The sequence below is a fragment of the Pelophylax lessonae genome (assembly GCF_965119305.1).
Source record: "Pelophylax lessonae genome assembly, chromosome: 8".
Lineage (NCBI taxonomy): Eukaryota > Metazoa > Chordata > Amphibia > Anura > Ranidae > Pelophylax > Pelophylax lessonae.
Window position 1 is genome coordinate 193,054,873 of NC_138775.1, and position 26,482 is coordinate 193,081,354.

Consider the following 26,482-nt stretch of genomic DNA (forward strand, 5'->3'; position numbering starts at 1 on the left):
AAACACATTTTTAAGCTAAAAATACCCCCGGGACAGTCAGGGCTAGTGCATTTAAGCAAGAAAGAAATACTTACCTTGAAAATGTCTTGTCCAGCGCTGCCATCTCAGGTGTGGGCAGCTGAAGCCGGAGCGTCCTCTTCGTGTCCTCTCGGTGACGTCGGAGTCCCAGAATTCCCTGCTCGTCACTTCCGGTGCAGGCGCGTCATCATCCTTGAACAGCTTCTGTGCATGCCCAGACGCTGTTCAGCAGGGAATGACGCATCTGCACTGGAAATGACGAGTTACTCCGGTGCAGGCGCATTGACTCCTGGGCTCAAGGGCGCTCATCTCCCAGGAGTCAATGCAAGGAGGAAGTGACGTCGTGGGCCGAGGCCGCAGAGGGAGGAAGGAAGGTAAGTATATTTTCATTAAAAACAAGGTAAGTGAAACAAAAAAAAAAAATTGTAATTATCCAATTCTTTTTCAGGTTCATCGAAGCTAGCGGACGTGCAAAAATAGTTTTTAGGGTGGAACTCCGCTTTACAGTGTACAAAACAAGAAAAGACAAGAAAAAAAAAAAAAAGGCAAAAATAAAAATGGATCGTGATTATTAGACCCTTTTAAAACCACAATCCCCGTGTTCAGTGTGCACTTCTGCACTACATGCATATTTTGAGGTTTCCCTTTTTTTTTTTGTAGTGCATTCACGTGTGTTTTAGTACGTTTATGTGTGGAAAAAATGCAGCAAGATGTATGTTTTTTTAAGCAAACATTAAAGCACTGTTTTATGGTGTAAACTAGGCTCATTGAAATACATTAATTTCTCTTGCATACAGTGGGTACGAAAAGTATTCAGACCCCGTTAAATTTTTCACTCTTTGTTATATTGCAGCCATTTGCTAAAATCATTTAAGTTCATTCTTCTTCCTCATGAATGTACACATAGCACCCCATACTGACAGAAAAACACAGAATTGTTGACATTGTTGCAGATTTATTAAAAAAGAAAAACTGAAATATCACATGGTCCTAAGTATTCAGACCCTTTGCTCAGTATTTAGTAGAAGCCCCCTTTTGATCTAATACAGAGTCTTTTTGGGAAAGATGCAACAAGTCTTTCACACCCCGATTTGGGGACCCTCTGCCATTCCTCCTTGCAATTCCTCTCCAATTCTGTCAGGTTGGATGGTAAACATTGGTGGACAGCCATTTTTAGGTCTCTCCAGAGATGCTCAATTGGGTTTAAGTCAGGGCTCTGGCTGGGCCATTCAAGAACAGTCACGGAGTTGTTGTGAAGCCACTCCTTCGTTATTTTAGCTGTGTGCTTAGGGTCATTGTCTTGTTGGAAGGTAAACCTTCGGCCCAGTCTGAGGTCCAGAGCACTCTGGAGAAGGTTTTTGTCCAGGATATCCCTGTACTTGGCCGCATTCATCTTTCCCTCGATTGCAACCAGTCGTCCTGTCCCTGCAGCTGAAAAACACCCCCACAGCATGATGCTGCCACCACCATGCTTCACTGTTGGGACTGTATTGGACAGGTGATGAGCAGTGCCTGGTTTTCTCCACACATACCGCTTAGAATTAAGGCCAAAAAGTTCTATTTTGGTCTCATCAGACCAGAGAATCTTATTTCTCACCATCTTGGAGTCCTTCAGGTGTTTTTTTAGCAAACTCCATGCAGGCTTTCATGTGTCTTACACTGAGGAGAGGCTTCCGTCGGGCCACTCTGCCATAAAGCCCCGACTGGTGGAGGGCTGCAGTGATGGTTGACTTTCTACAACTTTCTCCCATCTCCTGACTGCATCTCTGGAGCTCAGCCACAGTGATCTTTGGGTTCTTCTTTACCTCTCTCACCAAGGCTCTTCTCCCCCGATAGCTCAGTTTGGCCGGACGGCCAGCTCTAGGAAGGGTTCTGGTCGTCCCAAACGTCTTCCATTTGAGGATTGGAAGAGGCCACTGTGCTCTTAGGAACCTTAAGTGCAGCAGAAATCTTTTTGTAACCTTGGCCAGATCTGTGCCTTGCCACAATTCTGTCTCTGAGCTCTTCAGGCAGTTCCTTTGACCTCATGATTCTCATTTGCTCTGACATGCATTGTGATCTGGAAGGTCTTATATAGACAGGTGTGTGGCTTTCCTAATCAAGTCCAATCAGTATAATCAAACACAGCTGGACTCAAATGAAGGTGTAGAACCATCTCAAGGATGATCAGAAGAAATGGAAAGCACCTGAGTTAAATATATGAGTGCCACAGCAAAGGGTCTGAATACTTAGGACCATGTGATATTTCAGTTTTTCTTTTTTAATAAATCTGCAACAATGTCAACAATTCTGTGTTTTTCTGTCAGTATGGGGTGCTATGTGTACATGAGGAAGAAGAATGAACTTAAATGATTTTAGCAAAAGGCTGCAATATAACAAAGAGTGAAAAATTTAAGGGGGTCTGAATACTTTTCGTACCCACTGTATATGTATTTGTAATACGTTTAAAATGTGTTTGACTACATCTGTAAGTTTTGCTTTAATATACAAAACTACTTCAACAATAGCTTCGTAAACAGAAAACCGTGCATAGAATGAACACTTACTTCCTGTTCTAGCTTTGTTGACTTTGATGCTTTCTCCAGCAGCTCTCCCTGTATGAGCTGAAACTGACTAGTTCTCTGAGCCATCGAAAGTTTAGTATTGGTGATTTCAGTCTGGGCTTTACCAAGCTTCCTCTGCAACTCTTTCACATTTTCTGACAGTTTCTCCTTCTCCATCTGTAACTGTTCTATAGATGTCTCTAACTGCAGGTATTTTTCTGCCTCTGTCAAAAACAGAAACCTTTTTAGGTTAAAGGGATAAAAAAATAAATAAACTGGAATAAAAACATATTTTTTTATTTTTTACTATAAAAAATAGGAAAAAAAGTACCAAAAAGTTTGAAAAAGCAAAAAACGTTTTTTCCCTACTTTCTGTTAAAATAAAAAATGCCAAGACAGTACGAAAACCCCTGAATTTCCTTCCATGTCTATGGAAAGTAGACACCCCAAATTGATCTAATTTATTCCCACAATTGTTTGGGAATGAACAAACATGCTGGTATTGGGTGGATTAAACATGGAGCTTTGTAAATGTGCATGGGATACAATAATATACAGGCCATACACAGAGGAAGGAGGAAATGAAAGGGTTAAGGTACAGGTCACATACACTGGCAGGGTGAAGATAAAGGAGTTAATGTTCAGATATGCTTGAAAAGGTAAGTTGAAAAGACTGCTATACAGGTGACAGAAAGACAGAATGAAGATAGCATTTGATCTACTATTCTCCTGTAAGGGGAAGGGAAAGGATCAACACTTTACATGACCAATCACAGTAATCACATGGTACCCAGCTCCTTGGATTGGCTCGGTACAGTGTCTCAGTGTACTGAGCCATTTACTGGGTGGATCAGCTGCCGATTGCCAGAGGTGGGGGACTTGAGTCACATGACTTGACTTAAGTCAGACTTAAGTCACCAGTTTGAGGACTTGAGACTTGCTCGACTAAAATGAATAAAAGACTCGACTTGACTTTGACTTAAAACATATGACTCGAAATGACTTTTTTAAGTTATTAAATATTTGCATTTTCTCAAGGTGTGTTAAAGCAAAATTAATGTGCCTGTTATGGTTCTGACAACACAGTCACTTAAAACCCCTCAGTGTGTTCTGATTTTTAGGACACTGGCTGTTTAACAATGGAAATACTTAACATGTTTTTAGTGACTGTGGTGTTGAAACATGACCGTACGAAGGATTTTGAGCTGTTTGGGCATTCAAAGTGTTTCTTTAACCGGTTGCCGACCGCCGCACGACTATATACTGCGGCGGTCAGCCCCGGCCAGGCAGAGTGACGTATCGGTACGTCACTCGCCTGTCACTGACTTGCGAGCCTATCGCGGGCGGGCGCGCGCCCGCCGCGGCTCGTTCACAGGCAAGTCAGTGCGTGTGACCGGCGGACTCGATGTCCGCCAGTCACACTGCGATCGCTCCTGTGAAGGGAGAAAGACAGAGCAGCTTGTGTAAACAAGCTGCCTGTCAGTTCTCCCTGTGTAAAAGTGAAGATCTGACCGTTCTACTATGTAGAACGGTTGATCTTTGCTTTTACACCAATAGGAATGTCCCTACACAGTTAGAATCACGCCCCTAGGACACACTTAACCCCTCCCTGTCCAATAAAGTTAACCCCTTCCCTGCCAGTGTCATTTTTGCAGTAACAGTGCATATGTATAGCACTGATTACTGCAGTAATGTCACTGGTAACCCCAAAAGTGTCAAAAATGTCAGTCAAGGGTCCGATCTGTCCGCCGCAATGTCGCAGTACCGAAAAAAAAATCGCAGATCGCCGCCATTACGCGTTAAAAAAAAAAAAAACAAAAATGACAAAAATCTTTCCCTTTGTTAGTAAACGTGATAACTTTTGCGCAAACCAATCAAAATACGCTTTTTGCGATTTTTTTTACCAAACATATGTAGCATAAAACAAATTGGCCGAAAAATGTTAAAAAATTTTGATTTTTACTTTTTTTTTTGGGGAATTTCATATAAAAAAATGTGAAAAATATTGTTATTTTTGCAAAATTTACGCTCTTTTTTTGTTTATAGCGCGTGATCAAAAAATCGCACAGGTGATCAAATACCACCAAAAGAAAGCTCTGTTTGTGGGAAAAAAAGGGCGTCAAATTCGTTTAGGTACAGCGTCGCACGACCGCGCAATTGTCCGTTAAAGTCATGCAGTAAAAAAGCGCAAAAAAACCCCTGGTCCTTTAGCAGCCAAATCCTCCGGGGCTTAAGTGGTTAATATGCCAAGAAAAAAGCACTAAGCAGTTTTATTAATGTTGAAAATAAAACAAAACCTTTCCTGACCACTGACTTTTAACTGATTTAAAGGTGAACATTGGGGTAGATCAGTATTTTGACTTGATTTGTGACTTGACCAAAATAAATGAATTGACTTGCTTGACTTCTAGCAGGGACTCGACTTGACTTGCTTGCTTTTCGCCTCAGTAACTTGGGACTTGCTTGAGACTTGAAGGTTAAAGCCCCTTACACACGTACCGATCGTCGGCCGAACGATCGGCCGTCTTTTGTCCAGGGCTGTCGTGTCTGTTGAAAACTGCAAAAGACTGCACACGAATTTTGTCGGCCAACAACAGCCGACTGCAGAAGTGATGTTATGTGATGGTTAACTTTCCTTGTCTTTTTTCTTTTCTGAGCATGCCCAGTCTTGCAAATCTGCTGTCTGTCGGCCGAAATCTGTACTGACTGGCGAACAATCGGCATACAAAAATTTTAATGCTTGCACGACAGATTCTGTTCGGCCGAAAGTGCGCTGTCGGAAGCATCATACTAACAAGCCGAAAATCGGCCAATCGTTCGGCGGCCGAACATTTTCGGCCGACAATCGGTACGTGTGTATGGGCCTTAAGACTTGTGACTTGCACATGTGTGACTTACTCCCATGTCTGCCGATTGCTATTTATCTAGTGCCATTTAAACACAGCACTGGGTAAATATAGGGCTGTCATTTAAAGATGCACCCAGGTAGAAAAGGTGTTAAAAACGGTTGGTGCTGTATAAATGTTTGTAATAAGGATTATTATATCTATTTTCTGCCAGCTCGCTTTTCCCCCACCCACAATTAACTAATCTCTGCCTTCTTCATTACCCTGCACAAGATCATCTCTCTGCCTTCTTTTTTCCTCTACACAATACATTTTTCTCTCTGCCTTCTCCCATTTTCCTCACACAAAATCATTCACTCTGTGCCTTCTCTTTCATTCTCCCAATTCTCCCCAGAAAAAGTGATTTTTTTCTCTCCACCTTCTCTTTTACCTGAATAACATCGACTCTCTGCTTTCACGCTCTCTTTACACCTACCATAATTATCTATTCTGTGGGGTTGATTTACTAAAACTGGAGAGTGCAAAATCTGATGCAGCTCTGCATAGAAACCAATTAGCTTCCAGGTTTTTTTGTCAAATTTGAATTGAACAATCTGAAGTTAGAAGCGGATTGGCTACCATGCACAGCTGCACCAGATTTTGCACTCTCCAGTTTTAGAATATCAACCCCTGTGCCTCCTTTGTCATTCACCTGTAAAAGATCATCTACTATCTGTCGCCTTTCTGATACTCCCACAGTACTTGACCAGCTTGTGCACTTGGTTCCTGGTCTAGTCTCAGTAAAAAACAACATACAAACCAGTATCTTCAAGACTTTGTGATCAATCAAGAATAAAGATAATAATAAAATTAATAATGTGCTGCATATTAGAGAATAAATATAAAGTATATCCTGACAGCTCTGCTTACAGTAATTTAATGGATTCTATCATTTATTTTAACCTCTTCCAGACCGCCCGCCGCCTTTTTACTGCGGCAGTGTGGCCCTCCAGTGCAAACCGAGATAGACCTACGTTAGTCACGCGCCTGCAGCTAGGGGGCGAGGGCGCGCTCCCGCCCCCACTCGGCAGCGGGCAAACAATAAAAATCGCACACGTGATCAAATACCACCAAAAGAAAGCTCTATTTGTGGGGAAAAAAGGACATCAATTTTATTTGGATACAGCGTTGCAAGACCAAGCAATTGTCCATTAAATTAATGCAGTGCCGAATCGCAAAATATGGCCTGGTCATTAAGGGGAAAAATCTTCCGGTCCAGAAGTGGTTAAACTAGGTGCAAACATTACCGATTTGCTGTAATGGTAACTTTACTGGTTCATCGTCCAATGGGAAGCAGGTATTTACATTCACAAGTTTGGCTCGTAATTCTTGATTTTCTGCTTCTTTGAGTGACAACTGTGCCCTAAAGGGAAGGTAAAAGACACATGTTTTTATCTCAATTCAGTTTTACGAAAAGAAAATAGATTATTCTTCATGAAGCTGTATACCGATACCTTAGATCCATGATGAGCAGACTGCTGTCACTGGAAAAGGGTGTATTTACATCTCCTGGCACATTTGCCTGACCGTTCTGCCAATTCCAAAAGCATAAAATAATTTTAACAAAGCAGCATTTTATAAAAAAGGAAAGGAGAGTGCTTTGTAGAAGGAATAAACATGCAAACTTTAAAGCGGAACTACACTGCACCTGAGCACCACAAACTAAAAAGAATATTTCATTCATTTTTATTATTTAAAGCAAACTTCCCCATCCATCAATGTCTCTATGCTTTATTTTGCTAAGAAATCACTTTGAAATATACCTCCTAGCATTTCTGGCTGTGACCATCATGAGTATGGGCAGAGGTTTCATATAGCATTCACTTCCTGGAATCCTTCTGCCCTTAGCTCATGCATGCATGCAGGAGGCTGGCTAAGAAAACCCCTCCTCCCCTCCTGAAGGCACCTGGGATGTATGAGGTAATTTGCCTAGGCCTGGAAACCAGGAAATAACTGAAAAAATGTAAAAAATTAATTTAAAACAAATAAAAATGGTATATTTTCCTAATTTTTTGTTAATGTTAGTAGCACAAGCATTACAAGAAGTCAATGTTGATTGAGAGTGTGAAGTACACTGCTGCACAAAAAAAAAAAAAAAAAAAAAAATTTTTTTCATCGCATACTAGCACATTAGGATTTCCCTAAAAACAAACCCCTCCAGTGGCGCGCTGTCACCATCTTCTTTCTTCCTACAATATTCCTTATAGGTTCATGGACTCCAGCTTTGTGAGTGCCCAGAGTCACAATACTGCACGTGGGAGCCCTCATTTATGGGACTGTGCTCTATAGGCCCGGCATGGTATGCTGGACCTTCAGAGCGCATGTGCTGGTGACGTCACCGGCTTTATCCAGGGTAAATATCTCCTAAATAGTGCACATTTAGGAGATATTTATTTTACCTACAGGTAAGCCTTGTTTACTAACGCTTAAAGCGTCACACTTTAAAGTTTCTGTTAGCAATGCAACCGATCAGAGAAAAAAAAACATCTCCAATGTGGTGTTGGCTTTACGTATTTCTAACACTCTACAGTTTGGACACATGGCCAAAAAGGAATGGATTTGCATGGTTTTGTCAACTACCCTATAATCAGAATGAAACCCCTTGTTTTAACCACTTAAGCCCCGGAAGATTTTACCCCCTTCCTGACCAGGGGGTATTTTGCGATTCGGCACTGCGTGACTTTAACGGACAATTGCGCGGTCGTGCGACGCTGTACCTAAACGAATTTGACGTCCTTTTTTTTCCCACAAACAGAGCTTTCTTTTGGTGGTATTTGATCACCTGTGCGATTTTTTGATCACGCGCTATAAACAAAAAAAGAGCGTCAATTTTGCAAAAATAACAATATTTTTCACATTTTTTTATATTAAATTCCCCCCCAAAAAAAAGTAAAAATCAAAATTTTTTATGCTACATATGTTTGGTAAAAAAAATTGCAAAAAGCGTATTTTGATTGGTTTGCGCAAAAGTTATCGCGTTTACTAACAAAGGGAAAGATTTTTGTCATTTTTGTTGTTTTTTTTTTTTAACGCGTAATGGCGGCGATCTGCGATTTTTTTTGCGGTACTGCGACATTGGGGCGGACAGATCGGACCCTTGACTGACATTTGTGACACTTTTGGGGTTACCAGTGACATTTCTACAGTAATCAGTGCTATACATATGCACTGTTGCTGTAAAAATACACTGGTTGTGAAGGGGTTAACTTTATTTGGGAGGGAGGGGCTGTGTGTATCCCTAGGGGCGTGCTTTCTACTGTGATTGGCTGTGGCTTGAGCTGTAAGGACACTGATCAACGGATCTACATACTAGATCCGTTTGATCAGTGTCTTTACAGCGAGGAGAATGACAGGTGGCTTGTTTACACAAGCTGCCTGACATTCTCCCTCTCCCCCGCCGATCGTCGAGTGACCGGCGGACATCGGGTCCGCTGGTCACACGCGCGAGGGGGGGGGCTCCGTGACCACGCGGGGGCGCACGCTCGCTCCCTAGACCCTCACAAGCTAGTGATGTAGCCCTACGTCACTTTGCCTGTGAGGGGCTGACTGCCGACGTAGATCGGCGTTAGGCAGTCGGCAAGTGGTTAAAGGAGTTGTAAAGGCAAAAGGTTTTTTTATCTTAATGCATTCTTTGCATTAAGATAAAAAAACCTTCTGTGTGCAGCAGCCTCCCTCAGCCCCTCTAATATTTTAATATTCTAATATGGTTAAGAAGATCAGGAGCTGAGGTCCATTTCTGTCCAGCGATGTCCACGAATCCATCGGCAGTCGGGGGCTCTCCTTCCTGATTGGCTGGGACACAGCCGTGGCGCCATTGCCGGCTGCCAAAGTCAGTTAGCCAATCAGGAGAGAGGGGACGGGGCCGAGCGACAGCTTCGTGTCTGAATGGACACAGGGAGCTGCAGCTGGGCTCGGGTGCCCCCATAGCAAGCTGCTTGCTTTTGGGGCACTCGACAGGAGGGAGGGGCCAGGAGCAGCAACGAGGGATCTGAGAAGAAGAGGAGGATCCAGGCTGCTCTGTGCAAAACCACTGCACAGAAGAGGTAAGTATAATATGTTTAAAAAAAAAAAAAAAAAAAAAAACTGAGACTTTACAATCACTAAGTATCTGTACTGAAAAAAATAAAAAAAAAAGACATGCAAACATCTTCAATTTTCAAATGCTCTATTGTGTTCCTCACTAATTAAGTGGAGTTTTTTTGGTTTCTTTTAGCTTGCCTTATTGGAACAGGTTATTCCAAGAAAAATCAGTTATATTTCTCTGCAGCTTGCAGCTCACAAACTCTTGATGACAGATGGTTTTTCTTCTACAGTCATAATGTACATAAAAAAAAAAAATAAGACACACCATAAAAAGTATTGTTAAAACTTACTCCAGCTAATTAAATGTTTGTTCTCTCACAGGTATGCCCTGCGAGCTGCAATCTTTAGTATACAATTCTTCTGCGTGTGTCAGATGCCTGGGTCTCCTTGTGGCTTGACATTGGTTCCACGCTGCTGGCCACAAGGTCACTAGTGTGTTCTTTCAGAGCTGCAGCCAAAGGGTGAAATAACTACATACACAAGCATCCAACACACCCAGAGATTGGAACTTCAAACTGTTATCTCAGGTCTTTGTCAACATTCAGTTTTAGGACAAGCAACATACCCTTGATTGTGATGATGGCCTGACATTGCTAGACTCAGAACTTGAATGTCTCATTCCACCGAGGTCTTCAAGTGCTGCAAGACGATCTTTTAACTCCTTATTCTCTTGAAGAAGACTTGTGTTTTCCTTGAACACTTTCTCTTTATTTTCAAGTTCACACTCAAGCCGTAGAACCCTCTGATTACACTGGGTCAGAAGTGTAATAAGCTCCGTGTTACTTGCTTCAGCACATTTCTGTTTTTCCCCTTCATCAGTCTTTTCAGACAGTAAACTCCTATCAAAAATGGGAGACGCAGGATTAATGTGAAAAAATCCAAAATGCATCATATGGTTTAAGCTGCACTCCAGGTAGAGATATAAAGGCTCATTATTACAAAAAAAAAAAAAAAAGAAAAGGAAAAAAAAGTTTAAATTAATATATTCTGAATTTGTCTTATTAGCCTCCGGTAATAGCATGTATAGCAGCACAGTTTGATAAGGTGGGAAAGTGGGGCAGTTTTAGAAGCCAATCAAGCTCTTTTGCAATGCACACGATGGCGGGAGGAGAAAGCTAAAGCTAAAGTGAGCTAAAGCCCTGTACACCCGGGCCAAACATCGGCAGATTCAACAGAATCACACGGGCCAAATGTCGGCCGATTCAACAAAAAAACGGCCGACATTCAAGCCATGTGTACAGCAGCCTGTCTGGCTTCTGTCGCAGGGGCATGACCAAAACAGATCTTCTGATTGGCATTCGATCAGCTCTTTCAGCCACTGGTTGAGAGAGTGCTGACCAGTGTGTTATGGCATGGGGACAGTCCCCCTATTAGCACACAAAAGCTCACATCAGATAGTTAGTACAGCGAGCTCCTCAGTTTTTTTTTTTTTTCAGCCCACTGTGTTAAATGAAAAAAAACGAAGTGTGTACCTAGCTTAAACGATGACCTTATCAGTGTCCTGCTGCTTCTTTATGGTCTATTAGCTGCGTGGGAGTGATCTTGGCCAGGCTGTACTGTTGCTGCTGCACAAGACCTTAGGTATATGGCTATACTTGGGTATTCAGTTGGGGTGCATGGATCACAAGACTTGTTGCACAGAATTACAAATCCTTTGACCGGTAAACCGTTCCCATACATACATTTCTACTCCGTATATAGTTACTTTCTTAACCACTTGCCTACTGGGCACTTATACCCCCTTCCTGCCCAGGCTAATTTTCAGCTTTCAGCGCTGTCACGCTTTGAATGACTAATGCGTGGTCATGCTACACTGTACCCATATGAAATTTTATCATTTTTTTCACACAAATAGAGCTTTCTTTTGGTGGTATTTAATAACCTCTGGCTTTTTAATTTCTTACAAAAAAAAAAAAAGAAAAAAGACAGAAAATTTTGAAAAAAATGAAGTTTTTCTTATTTTCTGTGAGTAAATTTTGAAAACAAATAAATTTTTCTCCTTCACTGATGTGCGCTGATGAGGCAGCACTGATGGGCACTGATAGGCTGCACTGATGGGCACTGATGAGGTGGCACTTATGGGCACTGATGAGGTGGCACTTATGGGCACTGATGAGGTGGCACTTATGGGCACTGATGAGGTGGAACTTATGGGCACTGATGAGGTGGCACTGATGAGGAGGTACTAATATGCCGCACTGATGAGCACTGATAGGCGGCACTGATGAGCACTGAGAGGTGGCACTGCTGGACACTGAGAGGTGGCACTGCTGGGCACTGAGAGGTGGCACTGCTGGGCACTGAGAGACGGCACTGATGGACACTGAGAGGCGGCACTGATGGGTGGCACTGATGGATAATGACGGGTGGCACTGATCAGCATTGATGGGCAGCACCATCAGTGCCCATAGTGCTGCTAGTCAGTGCCCATCAGTGCCTAGATGAGCAGGCACTGATGGGCACTGACTGGCAGCACTGTGGGCACTGATGGCGGGCACTGTGGGCAGCTGTGGCATTTTTTCCCCTCTTCTGTAATCAGGGCACTGGTGATCAGTGCCCTGATTACATTCCTTTGTGTCCCCTTACCGGTTATCGGGCTCTCCTCTTCCTCACACTGCAGTCTCCGTGTGAGGAAGAGAGCTGGCGATGAGAGATGATCTCATATGTTTACATATGAGATCATCTCTCATTGCACGGTCCGATCACATGGTAAATGGCAGCTGTGATTGGCCATTCACCACGATCTGTGATTGGCTGTGTCCAAGGGACACGGCCAACACAGATTTTCCCCGATGCGCGCTCGCGGGAGCGCGCGGGGAGTCTGTTACTGGGAGGCCATATAAAGACGGCCTCCCGGAAATTCGAGCCCGCGCTGTAGCCGTACTTCGGCTATAGCGTGGGCCGGAAGTAGTTAAGTTTTGGATAATGCAGATTATCAAATATATATTTAAAAGGGTAACTCCACCTTTGTGGAAGACAATATCCTTAATAAAAAAAATAATAAAGTCCATCTGGCTCAACCAATAAAAAAAACAGTAAAGAAAACCCAACCATAAAATCCCATATACACAATCATATACCTGCAGTTGATACAGAGGAAGGTGAAAACCCCCCGCAAAGAATGATACAATTTGTTACAGCAGGGGAAAAAATTCCTTCATGATCCCTTGAGAGGCAATCAGATATTCCCTGGATCAACTTTACCTACAAATATTATTACCTATTCATATTATGTACACCTATGAAAGAATCCAGGCCTTTTTTAAAGCAATCAACTGAGCCTGCCAGAACCACCTCTGGGGGGAGTCTATTCCACATTTTCACAGCTCTTACTGTGAAGAAACCTTTCCGCATTTGGAGAGTAAATCTCTTTTCCTCTAGACATAAAGAGTTCCCTCTTGTTCTCTGTGTTGACCTTAAAGTGAATAACTCAACACCAAGTTCACTATATGGACCCCTTATGTATTTATACATGTTGATCATATCCCCCCTTAATCTCCTCTTCTCAAGAGAGAATAAATTCAGTTCCTCTAATCTTTCCTCATAGCTGAGCTCCTCCATGCCTCTTATCAGTTTGGTTGCACTTTCTCCTGTTCCCCGATATCCTTTTTAACAACTGGTGCCCAAAAATGAACTCCATATTGCAGATGAGGTCTTACTAATGATTTGTACAGGGGCAAAATGATATCGCTCTTTCTGGAGTCCATGCCTCTGTTAATACACGAAAGGACTTTGCTTGCTTTTGAAACTGCAGCTTGGCATTGCATACTATTATTAAGCTTATGATCTACCAGAACACCCAGATCCTTCTCCACTATGGATTCCCCCAGTTCTACTCCCCCTAGTATGTATGATGCATGCATATTCTTAGCCCCCAAATGCATGACTTTACATTTATCAACATTAAACCTCATTTGCCATATAGTTACCTGATGAAGCAGTGCATTGAGGTCAGTTTGTAAGTCGGAGACATCCTGTAAGGAAGTTATTCCACTGCCAAGTATACTGACTGTGTTTCACCACTGCGCTTTGTTGGCTGGCATAATTAATGGCCAATGACACAGGATATTGTAAACTCTGTTTTTATTGTTCTTTTATAAATGTTTGTAATAAAATATAACTTTATACATATATATTAAGCAGATGTCCCTTTCTTGTATCAGTAAAGTCCCATCAGGTTAGGTTTTTGTTTTTGCACATATTATAAAGCATGTGCTACCGCCTCAAACAGCCATAAGACCCCCCTGCTTTTTTTTTTGTATGGAGTTACTTTTTAGGTATTATATATATATATATATATATATATATATAGAAAAAAATTAAACTCGAAAGCTTCTGTATATACACCATTCTTAGCACGAACTAGAATAAAAACATAAAAAAACGAACAAAAGCAGCGGTCACTACATCAGGTCTATTATGATAAACATCTCAAGCTGATGTAATCACATAGGCAAATGTTAGGCTGCATTAGTTTACACATTTTTCTGTTGGACTTGTTGCTTTACACTTGTGTGGGTGGTTGCAGGTGCAGGAATTGCACCTGTTCTGGCACCCGCATCCACAGGCGGCCAAAATACGCTGCTTTTTTGAAGACGCGCAGGGCTGTCATTCATTCTTAATAGAACCCACACATTTAAACACGCAGTGCATTTGCGGGAAATCGCAATGGTGCAAAAGCACCATGCGATTTCCCTGCTGCTGTGGTTTTAAAAAGGTGCAAGGACATATTTCCTGCTTTTCATGCAGATACAGCAGCCCATTCAAATGAATGGGCTGCTGTGTCCGCACAAACGTGGGCCGCACCAACCACATAGGTGTGAAACTAGCAATCTGCTTTTTATTTCAGGAAAAAAAGTGTTGATCTAACCAAGATCCTGCTTGGGGCTAGGAAAGCCTCACACAATATGCAAATACTGTAAGTAAAGATTGTATGTGGCTTCTGCCAGGACCTTAGTTAAAATCAGAGCAAGGAAAAATTAACAGCTGCTTATGTCCTGCATGTAGAGTGCCACTTCTGCCAACATTGCCAAAGGTTGCATAAAACCCCCAAAAAAGAAAAGGTTAATAGGGCAAAGAATGAGCAAACACATGCAACACAACATATTTTTATACCAGTACATTGACTTAAAGAGGGTCGCATGGTGACAGTCTTTCTTAAATGCACCTTCACATCTTCACTTCATGCACAGGGAGCGTATTCTTTACTAAAATGTACCTTAAATGTGCCCTCACATCTTCAAGTTCACTTTCCAATTTTCTACACTTTTCCCAGGATTCCTTTCGTTCTCTTTCACAGTCTTGGAGGGCCTGACTTCTCTGCTCCTCCTCTTTTTGAATCTATTGAAACAAGTATCAAACAATGGAAGAATAAACAAATGGAAAACCTGCATACAGAGAACTCTAAAGGCTCTTTCACCCTGCCGTGCTGCAGTCTGCCCACTTTGGGTGCACAGGACTTTTGGTGCGCTTTCAGAAAACACACAAAAACAATAGGACAAAGTCTAATTTGCTCCAACAAGGGAAAAAAATGATTCCTGATGCCCTAGGGCAGTGACGGCAAACCCTGGCGCTCCAGATGTTTTGGAACTACATTTCCCATGATGCCCCACTACACTGCAGAGTGCAAGAGCATCATTGGAAATGTAGTTCCAAAACATCTGGGGTGCCAAGGTTCGGCATCACTGCCCTAGGGCAATCAGATAAAACCCTTATCAACATCTTTGGTGTTATTACTCACAAAATATTAAAAGCCAGTAATATTCTGTTTTTTTTTTACAATCAACTGAGCTGGCTAGAATTACCCTCCACCGAAGAAGTAAATTCCACATTTTCACAGCTCTTACTCCAGAAGCAAAGTGTGCATCCTCTTCCTTTGCAATAACCTCAAATTAAACAACTTTACACCAAGTTCACTATATGGATCATTCAAGTATTTATACAAGGTGATCATATTCCCCCTTAATCTCCTCTTCTCAAGAGGGAATACATTCAGTTCAGCTAATCTTTCCTCATAGCTGAGCTCCTCCATATCTTATTAGTTTGGCTCCCCTTGACTGAACTCTCCTAAGTTTTACAACATCCGTTTTGTGAACTGATGCCCAAAGCTGAACTGCATTTTCAAGATGAGGCCTTACTAATACTTTTTAGAAAGTGAAAATTTGTGATACTAAACACACACTCTGACGACGTCTTGTTGACGAAACGCCGCATCGGGCGGGCTACGGACGTCAGGACGCAGCGGCCATCTTCTTAGAAGGAAATAACCCACACTGTTTACAGGCGGAAGCCATTCTGATAGAATGTGAGTGTGTTTTATGATTTAATAAAGCACTACTTTAATTTAACTTACTGCACTATGAGCCTTTTCACCATTTTTGGGGCCATATGAGGATCTGTGACTCATCTGTCATTCATGTTCCTGAGAACTTATGGAGATCTGTGGTTAAGTTTGGATGAACCAGCGTGGAGATTATTTATCTGGTGCAGTCTTATCAGCCTGACGGTAAGGGTCAGTGTGTTTGGTGACATCTGGTGGTGGTGATATGTTTAACCCAGCAATACCATCTTGGAATCACAGACATTTTCTGATTTAAACTGAAAAGGACTACACAGATCTTTTGGAACTTTTATACGCTTGTTCTCTAGCGCTGCACCTATTACTTTATATATTGTGTATGCTTATATCCTGACATATGTGCAGCTGCTGTTGTCTTTGTTTTTTCTATATATTTTTTATTCGCTTTTATTGAATTGATTGTTCCAAACGCAGTTCTTTCTTGTTTTATATAAACACACACTTTAAATATACATTGTCCCTTCTATTTCTATAAATGGATGATGGCAATGTAATTAATTTAATAAAAAAAAACATAAGTACCCTTTTCCTAATTGATATATAGCTGTCATATGATCCAGATCTTTCCCAGCCTGTCTGCAGGGAAACATAAGCAGGAGGAGCTTCTAGTCCTCTGCTGCTGGTCACATATTAAAAACAAAAAAACAAAAAAAGGACAGCCTTTGGAAAATGGAGTAAAAATAAATAATTTGTATCAGTAAATTGTTTTAAAATTTCAACCAAATACATAGTTGAAATCAAATCCTTTTTTTTTTTTTGGCCAATTACATGAGGTGGGTGGATTTCTGCCAGTCACAGGCTGTGTCACACCCCTCCAGCCTGTGTATTAAAATTCACAGTATGTAATATTCCGCCCCCATTGTGTTTAACTGATTAGTGGCCATGGAGAAGGAGGGAAGGAGTGAGTTGTCATTTACCACTGTGTATGCGCCCACATGTGTGACTTTATAGTCACATGGGCTTCTTAGATGTGATAGGGAGGAAGTACTCAGCATAGAAACTCACTGACAACTGAGCATGTGCAAAACTGCTAATACTGCTCTGCAAAAGCCCTAACTGAATTGGGGACTTGAAAGGTGAGATAGAGAACAGCAAGATCAACCAGGTTTTTTCCAGAATACAGAAAACTATTCTCATAGGGCTTATGAACAGCATGTAAAACCCAATTTTTATTTTCAATTTTTTTGTTTTTAAAACAGCAGTTTCCAACAACCTAAAACATTGCAGTAAAACAGGAAGCAAAGAAGACGCCTTCCTGAAGACGCCAAGTACATTGAAACCTACGTCGGAGCAGGGATTCGTCACTTCCGGGTCCCTATGTGACTACCCACTAAGGCCAATCATTGAAAGTGAGGCGTGGTTTGCATGCCAGAGACCCACTGACAGGCCGATATCCACACATGCTGTAGACACCTAGTGCTAGGCTTAGGCATGGGTTAATGCGAGTGCAACTTTTATTTACTTGCTTTTAAACATCAAATAAAACTTACTACACTATAAAGTCCTTCTCTGTGTCTCTGGTGGAGTATATGACTACATCTTAGCCTTATCCTGTGAGATCATTGGAGTGGAAGGGTGCAAGTTCAGGAATCAATCTGGTTTTCCAAAAGCACATTTTCACCTTCTGTAAAAAGGGGTCAAACAGGTCATCCACCTTTTGAGCACCAGAGTTGAAGCCACTAGAAGACACGTCTGTCTAGAAGCACTTTTTATTTTTGGCCTTGGGCATTGTCACATTTGACTTTGTTTTGCATTTCTTATTGTATTTTTTATAGTCAACATTTTTTTTTTACTTTATATTACACCACGTGTTATTCATTTATCACTTATTTATGCCCACTAACCAGCTAAACACAATGGGAAGGGGGATATTACATGTAGATTAATGGAGGCTTTACCTCCCTCTTATTTTAGGACACAGGCTGGAGGGGTGTGACACAGCTTCTGACTGGCGGAAATCCGCCCACACCATGTTATTACTAAAAATAAAGATTTAATTTTAAATATATGTATTTGTATGACGATTTAAAAACAGTTTATAGATTTTATAGATATTTTTTATATTTACTCTGTACTCCAAAGACTATTTTTGAACATGTGACCAGAATCAGAAGACTAGAAGCTCCTCCTGCTTATGTTTCCCTGCAGACAGGCTGGGAAAGAGCTGGATCATATGACAGTTGTATATAAATTAGGAAAAAAGTACTTTTTTTTTTTTCAGATAAATACAGTGCCACCATCCAAATAGGGAAATAAAAGAAGGGACAATGTAAATTAAAAAGTGTGTGTTTAGTATTGCTTTAAAGATCACATCCTACAGGCAATTGGTAGAACTCTTGATTAGCAAAACTTATGGCGCTTTTCCACTGCATAGAACCGTACCGGCTCGGCACGCTTTTGTGCTTTTCCACTGCGGTACCGCATGGTATAGGGTCGGAACGGTTCGGTACGGTACGGTATAGGTTTGCTTTTCCACTGCATGGAACCGAACGGTACGGTACGGTACGGCTCTGAAAAAACAGTACCTACTCGATTGTGGTTCCAACAGGTACCAAACTGGTACCATATCCCACAATCCTTTGCATGCAGTCACTACTAGCCACTGATTGGTCAGAGTATCACACCCACCCCGTTGTTATCCCACCCACTTAACTTTAGTACTACTTTAGTGGAAAAGCAAACCTATACCGTACCGTACCGAACCGTTCCGACACTATACCATGCGGTACCGCAGTGGAAAAGCAAACCGGGCCAAGCAGGGCCGAGTAGAGCCGAGCCGGTACTAGCCGGTACTTGCAGTGGAAAAGTGCCATTACACCTAAACTGGCCAAAAAACTTGACCAATGACTTGCAATTATAATTTTTATGCTGTCTCCATGGTGCACAGCTTCTGCACACTTGTCTAAAAGATGCAGATACAAACAAGAGCTGTGTGATCCTTCCTTCTTCTCATCAGCATATCAGAGTTGGTAGCGGTTGGGTATGGCCAGAGACACAATATGGCTTTTACAGACACCTGATGATGCTAAATTAAGAATGCCTTCAGTAAATGTGGGTGTCTTTCTGGTTTAGCAGATAACATCATTTGGTTATAAGCAGGCCTCCCTTAATTAATTGCAGGAACATTGTTGAGACAGACTAAAATGTTGACCACCTTAGGATTGGTCATGTGATCTCTTGCTGAGGAGGGGTAAAAAAATGTAAAGAGATTACACGGTCAAAGTTCTAGTCTTTTTGTTCTAATGACCATCAAGAGGGAGATTGGAGCTGTATTTTCATTGAGAAAGGTATTTAAGTGTATAATAAGGTATATTATAAGTATTTATTTTAGATGTTAAGGTGTCAGGATGGCCACACACATTTCTAGAAGATTGCACAATCAACGCATATTTGTTCTTTTTGGGTCTACCAATAAATATAAGCCAACCAAAACAATCCTTTCAAGTTGTATCAACAAGCAGGCCCTTGTACTCCATGGTTGTTGTTAGAATCTTGTGCAGAAAACTACTTTTGTCAACACATGAAAACAATGTATTAAAAATGTTTTAAGCCCTTCAGCCAAATTCAGCTATATTGAACCCTTCATATAGGATAAAGAGGTAGCTATCCTAGCAATAAGGGATTTCAATTTTTTAATACAGCATAAAGTTCAATTTATACACTCATTGCTTTAGCCAATGTGATGCTGGAGCATCGTCAAAGCTTTACCACAATCCCATACTGGAGGACTGTTTGTGACGGTTTGTGTTTCAGGCAAAGTCTGTGTGAGACCCACTTCCAGATCTCATCAGCTCTGTGTGCCCTTCATCCAAATCATGCTTCTTTCCACTGGTGCCAGATAGGTTTGGTTATGTATTACCAGTGTAACAGGGGGAATTCAAGGTGCAATAGCTACAGTATATAGTAAACACTGGATCAAGCAATCATGATACAGAATTTTTGCAATCAACACTGGACTTAAGCCTCGTACACACGCAACGATTGTTGGCCGACCAATCGGCCGTCTTTTGTCCAGTGTTGTTGTGTTGGTTGAAATGTGCTCTAGACTGCACACGAATTTTCTCAGCCAACAACAACCAACTTCAGAAGTGATGTCATGTGCTGGTTAACTTTCCGTGTGTTTTTTCTTCTCTGAGCATGCCCAGTCTTGCTCATCTGATGTTTGTCTGCCGAAATCTGTACTGACTGACGAGAAATCGGCCATTGTGGTGACGGCCAACAAAAATTTTATAGCATGCACACCAGATTTTGTTCGGCCGAAAAGTCGCAGTCGGTTGTCGGAATCATCATACTAACAAGCTGACAATCGGCCGATCGGAAGTTGGCCGAAAATTCACGGCCAACAATCGTTGCGTGTGTACGAGGCTTTAGATGTGAAGTCAAAGCAACCAAGCTGCTATTATTATGCCGTATGTATTAGGCATCTAAAGTAACTTTGCAAAAGTTATACAAGTTCCATTCTGGAGATCTTGGTCGTGAGTGAGACTATCCCAATGTTTTACTGGCATTTTTGGCTTTTCAAGGGGTTCTGATGCCAGGAACTTACTCAGTCAGCTAATAAATGTGTTGTTTAGCACCAAAATTGTTCCTGTCATTAATGGCTAACAAGGTACATACAGCATTCTGCTTGGTATAATCCAAAGGAAAAGCCATACAATCTGTGATATCCTCTATAACTATCCTGCATGATATACTCTATGATTAAGCATATTGAGTGAAACATGTTAGAGGGGTGGTTCTGGGGGCGGAGCTCACATACTTAAGCTTGTCGACTGATTAAAGTTTTGTGAAGACATCATCTGTGAGTGGCTTTTCCTCTGGATCATGCCAAACTATGTGTGAGGAGTGGCAGACTCCCAAGCCAGCACTTGATTCCAGCCTATGATGTAGTGCTTGGAGTGGTGCACTTTTCTTTCACTCTACATATGATACAGACTCCTGTTTTTTAAAGGTGATAATTAGAGATCTAAATAGCTTTGAATTTAGACAGCGATATTAAAAATTAAGACAAGGATTCTTCGTTATGTGATTTTTGTTTTATATCAGCTTAATGCGCATTGTCCTTCTTACCTTTTCTATTTTCTCTACCACATTTTTCTTGTACTGTTGGAGTGCTTTGGTTAGTTCTTCAGCATTAAACAGTGCTTCGTTTCTCTGTTTCTCAGTTCTTAAAAGACAAAGAAAATTATACAGAGGTTAGCAGTGAAATGTCCTTTAGAAAATAAAAAAGTTATTGCAGGCTGGGAACATTTGGCATTGGCACAGCATATATTTAAAACACGAATAAAAGTATGCATCCCTTTCCATCAAAGGTTTCTATTTATGATCCAAAATAGTGAAGAGAATACATTTTCAGCAATCCAATTTCAACCCCTATTAATATGTTTAAAATCTTAAAGTTTGCTGTGGGTTGTTCCTACAGCAGCCAACCTTCCCCCATGATTTGTAAATGGTTTGATGCTGGGGAAAGGATCAGTTTTTTTTTTTAGGATAAACCCCAGATGTGCCAGTTTTGTCTCTTAGCCAAGTCATAAGGTAGGAAGCGCATGGTGTGCTAAAGGAGGTACAGATTCCTGTACCCATCATGTTAAGGAAAACATCTGCCTATGTACTGCCACCTTAAACAAATTCAGTTGCTTTCCAACAACAAAGTCTTGGAACCTTTTATTTATGGCATAGAGACTGGTAGCTTGGCATAATATTGCCTAATAGTTTTAGCAATGACATGGTTAGTTATGGATCTAAAGAGGTTAAGTTTAGGAATAAAGCCAGGAATTAGGAGTTAAGGTGAGAATTTAGGAGTTAGGTTATTTTGTAGGCCTCCGATTTAAACCGGATCTCCTCCTTTAGGTGATGTTTACATTTTTCATTGCACAAATGTGGTCCAAAACAAACTATTTAGTTCACTAACAGTTGCAGTGACTGTGAGCGCTGTATAAACTGTATTTAGTCTCAGATATATACAGTATAAATCGCTGCGTTCTGACAGAGGGATGGGAACTTCCTGTCCAGCAACTGGAACAAAATCTAGCTGGTCTGAGTGCTGCCCAGGGTTGCCAACCGTCAGTAAATTTACTGACAGTTTGTAAAAATCAGTGACCCGGAAAGATCAGGGGCTGAGAATTTGTCATGCTGTGTTGACTTTTGTAAGTGTAAACCAAGTAAATTACTGTCTATGTGTATTGCCAGTATTTCCATATCGTGTTTATCCTGTTAAATATCAGTTGTCTTAGTTTTTAATAGGAGTTTTGTCATTTTTTTCAGGTTGTTAGTAAAAAATGTGCTCTGTCAGTAAAGTTTGAGTGTTTTGACAGTAAAAAAATGCCTCATGAAGTTGGCAACACTGGTGCTGCCCAGCCATTTACAGGGAGCTTTGTATTCTATGATTGAACACAAAGCTTCCTCTGGTTGGCAGAGAGGAGGGTGGATGATGTCACAATCTCCACCTTAGCCAATCACAGGAGGGTGACAGTACATCAGCTCTACCAAAGTGAGCAGGAAAAGGCAAATGTCAGTGCACATAAGTCCTAATTTTTCTTTTTTCCAATAAAATTATTTAAATATACATTTAACAAAAACACATTTATAATATTCAAGTAAAATAGACAATCTGGGATTGAGATTTGAAATGCCCCATTTTTTCACTTTATTATTATATAAAGAATATCAGGAGATTTAACCAAATACAAAAAATGAAATTTTATAACATATAGGGATTTGGGATGTCCTACAACGTGGTGCATTTTCTCTAGCTTCATTCAGTGCTCTGAGAATAGCTTAGTGAACATTTATGTTTTACATTTGTGGTCACTAATTCAAGTACTGGTGTGGTTTTTTTTTACTGACAGTTTGCCCTTTTTAGCTTTGAAGTGCATGTCTGGGCGAAAAATTGCAGTACATCTCTGCAATACATGCACATCTCCATATGTTTGAACGCTTTCAAGTATCAGGCAGAAATGCCCCTAAATTCGCATCTAGGCCATTAACACATTGCCACTGCTGCACTGGAGTCCTAATAGATCCTCAGCTCTGTTGTTATGAGATGGGTTTACGGAATTATAGGTCTATCAACTGCTGATCAAAATCTAAACAGAGAAAATTAGTTCTCCGTGGATCCCAGGTTTTCTTGAATTTGGTTATGGAAATTGAACAGCAGTTTTTTCACTTGTTAAGGTACAATGAAGTCCGGATTAGCTTAACCACTTCCCGCCCACCCTATAACAGAATGACGGCGGGAATGTGGTTGTGTTATCCTGACCGGACGTCATATGACGGCGGCAGGATAACAGGCACGAGTAAAGGAGCGCCGATCGGCGGCTCCCCTGACAGGGGGGGGGGGGTCGGCACTGGTAATCAGATCATTGATTACCAGTGCAGACCCTCGGGGGGGGAGGATGCCACTAGATCCACCAGGGATGCCCACTATGACCCCAGGGATGCCCACTATGACCCCAGGGATGCCCACTATGGCCACCAGGGATGGCAATCAGGGCTCAGGGAGCCCCCCATTGCCCTCCCCATCAGAGATGCCCACCAGTGCCCTCCCTATCAGTGCTGCCCACAAGTGCCCATCATTGCCATCCTTTAGTGTCGCCCACCAGTGCCCATTATTGCCCACCAGTGCCGCCTATCAGTGCCCATTAGTGCCCATCAGTGCCGCCCGTCAGTGCCACCCATCAGTGCCCATTAGTGCCCGTCAGTGCCACCTATCAGTGCCCATCAGTGCCACCTATCAGTGTCCATCAATGCCGCCTATCAGTGCCCAGCAGTGCCGCCTATCAGTGCCCAGCAATGCTGCATATCTGTGCTACCTATCAGTGCCACATATCAGTGCCACCCCATCAGTGCCACCCCATCAGTGCCTGTCAGTGCAGTCTCATCAGTGTTCATCAGTGCAGGAAAAAACTTATTTATTTACAAAATTGTAGAACATAAACAAAAAAATTTTTTTTTTTTTCAAAACTTTTCGGTCTTTTTTTATTTGTTTAGCAAAAAGTAAAAATCGCACAGGTGATCAAATACCACCAAAAGAAAGCTCTATTTGTGGGGGGAAAATGACATAAATTTGGTGTAGGTACAGTGTTGCATGACCGCGCAATTGTCATTCAAATTGCAACAGCGCTAAAAGGGGAAAATTGGCCTGGGCAGGAAGGGAGGGAAGTGCCCTGTATTAAAGTGGTTAAGTATTCTAAGTTACCAAGCAACAATTTGTTTTGTGGTCATATTTTTTTATGCTAAAGCATACACTGACTTTTGTTTGCAAGGAAGTGAACATTTTCCCCTATACTGCAGCAGGGCAGCCTGGCTGCGCAAAATCACATACATGTACGTGATTTTGTGCACGAGATGTCAGGGGCGTGCCCCTGGAGCGCTGCTCCCGCTGTAACTGGACACAGCGGGAGCCAATCAGTGGGTCCTGCTGCCATCCGCCCCGCCGATCTTTCGGTGGAATGACAAACCAGCGGTCTGCCTATGTAAAAAAAAGCAGACCATTGTTCTTTCACAGAGGAAGAGAGATCTTGTCTTTCCTCTAGTGCATCCACTCCCCCCAGTTAGAAAGCACTCCCAGGGAGCACACCCAACCCCTTGATCGCCCCTGGTGTTACCCCTTCCCTGTCAGTGTCATTTATACAGTAATTGTGCATTTTTTTTTTAGCACTAATCACTGTATTGGAGTCACTGGTCCCCAAAAAGTGTCACTTAGTGTCAGATTTGTCCGCTGCAATGTCACAGTCCCATTACCAGTAAAAACAATTTTAAAAAAGTCCGTAAATGTATCCCATAGTTTGTAGACACTATAACTTTTGAGCAAACCAATCAATACCGTATACACTTATTAGGATTTTTTTCTACCAAAAATATGTAGCAGAGTACATATTGGCCCAAATTGATGAAAAAAGTAGATTTTGAAAAACATTTTATTGGTTAGGTTTCATAGCAGAAAGTAAACATTATTGTTTTTTTTTTTTCCAAAATTATGATTCTTTTTTTGTTTATAGGGCAAAAAATAAAAACCACAGAGGTGATCAAATACCACCAAAAGAAAGCTCTATTTGTGGGGGGGGGGAAAAAAGATCAATTCTATTTGGGTACAGCGTCCCACAACCGCGCAATTGTCAGTTAAAGCAAGGCAGTGCTGTATCGCAAAAAATGGCCTCGTCATTAAGGGGGTAAAACTAGGGATAGACCTATATGTTTTTTTCAGGGCCGATACCGATATTTTGGTCACAACGTATCGGTATCGGCCGATATTTTGTACATTTAAAGTTTTGAAAAATAAAAGGCAATTTTTGACACAAATATGGTACTGAACATGTTCATTTTTGTTTAATGCTTAATGGCTGGGTTGATGGCACCCTGTAGTGGGTGGCTGGCTGGCACCCTGTGGTGGGTGGGTGGCTGGCACAGGGGCTGTGGGTGGCTGGCTGGTACAGGGCCTGTGGGTGGCTGGCTGGTACAGGGCCTGTGGGTGGCTGGCTGCCTGGCAACCCTGTCTGTGGGTGGCAGGCTGTCTGGCACCCTGTGGTGGGTGGCTGGCTGGATACAGTGCCTGTAGCTGGCAAGTACAGGGCCTGTGGGTGGCTGGCTCACTGGTACAGTGCCTGTGGCTGGCTGGCTGGTACAGCGCCTGTGGATGTGGGTGGCTGGCTGGCACCAGGCTGCTGTGGGTGGGTGTATGGCTGTGATACACTCCCGCGAGACTAGTCCCAAAATCCAGACGAGGCTGTCCAAGGCGAGGGAGGCGGCCTAAGAAGGCAGAATGACATCACAAAAATATTGGCAATATCGGCCAGTTCCAGGGCCGATACCCATATATCAGGGAAAGTGCATATTGCCCCCCCCCCCCCCCCCGATATATCAGCCTATCCCTAGGTAGAACCTTCCAGAGCTGAAGTGGTTACACTGACCCTGACCCCAGACAATTAATTTCAACATAAACCTTTCCCCTTAGATTATTCAATGTACATGCATTTAACATTTTATGCATGTTATTAATCTGTAAAAGCCTTCCTTGTGTAAACTACCAAAAAACCGAAGACTGCTGCTAGACATCCTCATCTTGGACATAATGTCAGCATCCACAGCAGACTCAACTCTATCACTGTAAGGAGATAGAGGGGAGGAGGCGCTAGTCCAGCACAGAGCGTAAGCTCTAATGAGCAAGGCCCTCTGATTCCTCCTGTATTGAATTGAATTGCAGCTGTACTGTTTGGCCTAATGTTGCAAAGCCCTGCGTAAACTGTTGAGGCTATATAAATCCAGTATAATAACAATTAAATGTTTTCCAGAAGTGGATAGGGCTTTTATGGGCAAGCAGGGAGGGGATGTGCTAGGGAATATACGCTTCCTGGTGTGGTCAAACATTACAGGAAGTTAAATGGCATGCCGCAAATGAATTTAAAAAAAAAAAAAAAAAAAAAACTTTCATGGAAAGAAAAAAAAAAAAAATGCAAGCAAGCATTTAAAATATTTGTTTTTTTTTTTTTATTTCATTTTAACCAACATTTTTGGTAAGTGACAGAGTCTCTAAGAACTTACAGATTTCAAATGAAAACTGCTCAAATGAATGCACATAATGTATATTTGTTTGCAAA

The 26,482-nt window shown here is 41.9% G+C and overlaps 1 protein-coding gene across 1 annotated transcript in view; it reads right to left on the reverse strand.

Moving 5' to 3' along the window:
• Positions 1-26,482, reverse strand: part of CCDC18 (coiled-coil domain containing 18) — a 190,676-nt gene that overhangs the window by 113,729 nt on the left and 50,465 nt on the right. Inside the window, exons 7-12 of the mRNA XM_082265867.1 lie at positions 20,958-21,054; positions 14,748-14,869; positions 10,095-10,368; positions 6,901-6,977; positions 6,694-6,809; positions 2,565-2,785 (exon numbers count right to left, since the gene is read on the reverse strand). Coding sequence (XP_082121993.1) covers positions 2,565-2,785; positions 6,694-6,809; positions 6,901-6,977; positions 10,095-10,368; positions 14,748-14,869; positions 20,958-21,054 — 907 coding nt within the window. The remainder of the gene's footprint in view (positions 1-2,564; positions 2,786-6,693; positions 6,810-6,900; positions 6,978-10,094; positions 10,369-14,747; positions 14,870-20,957; positions 21,055-26,482) is intronic.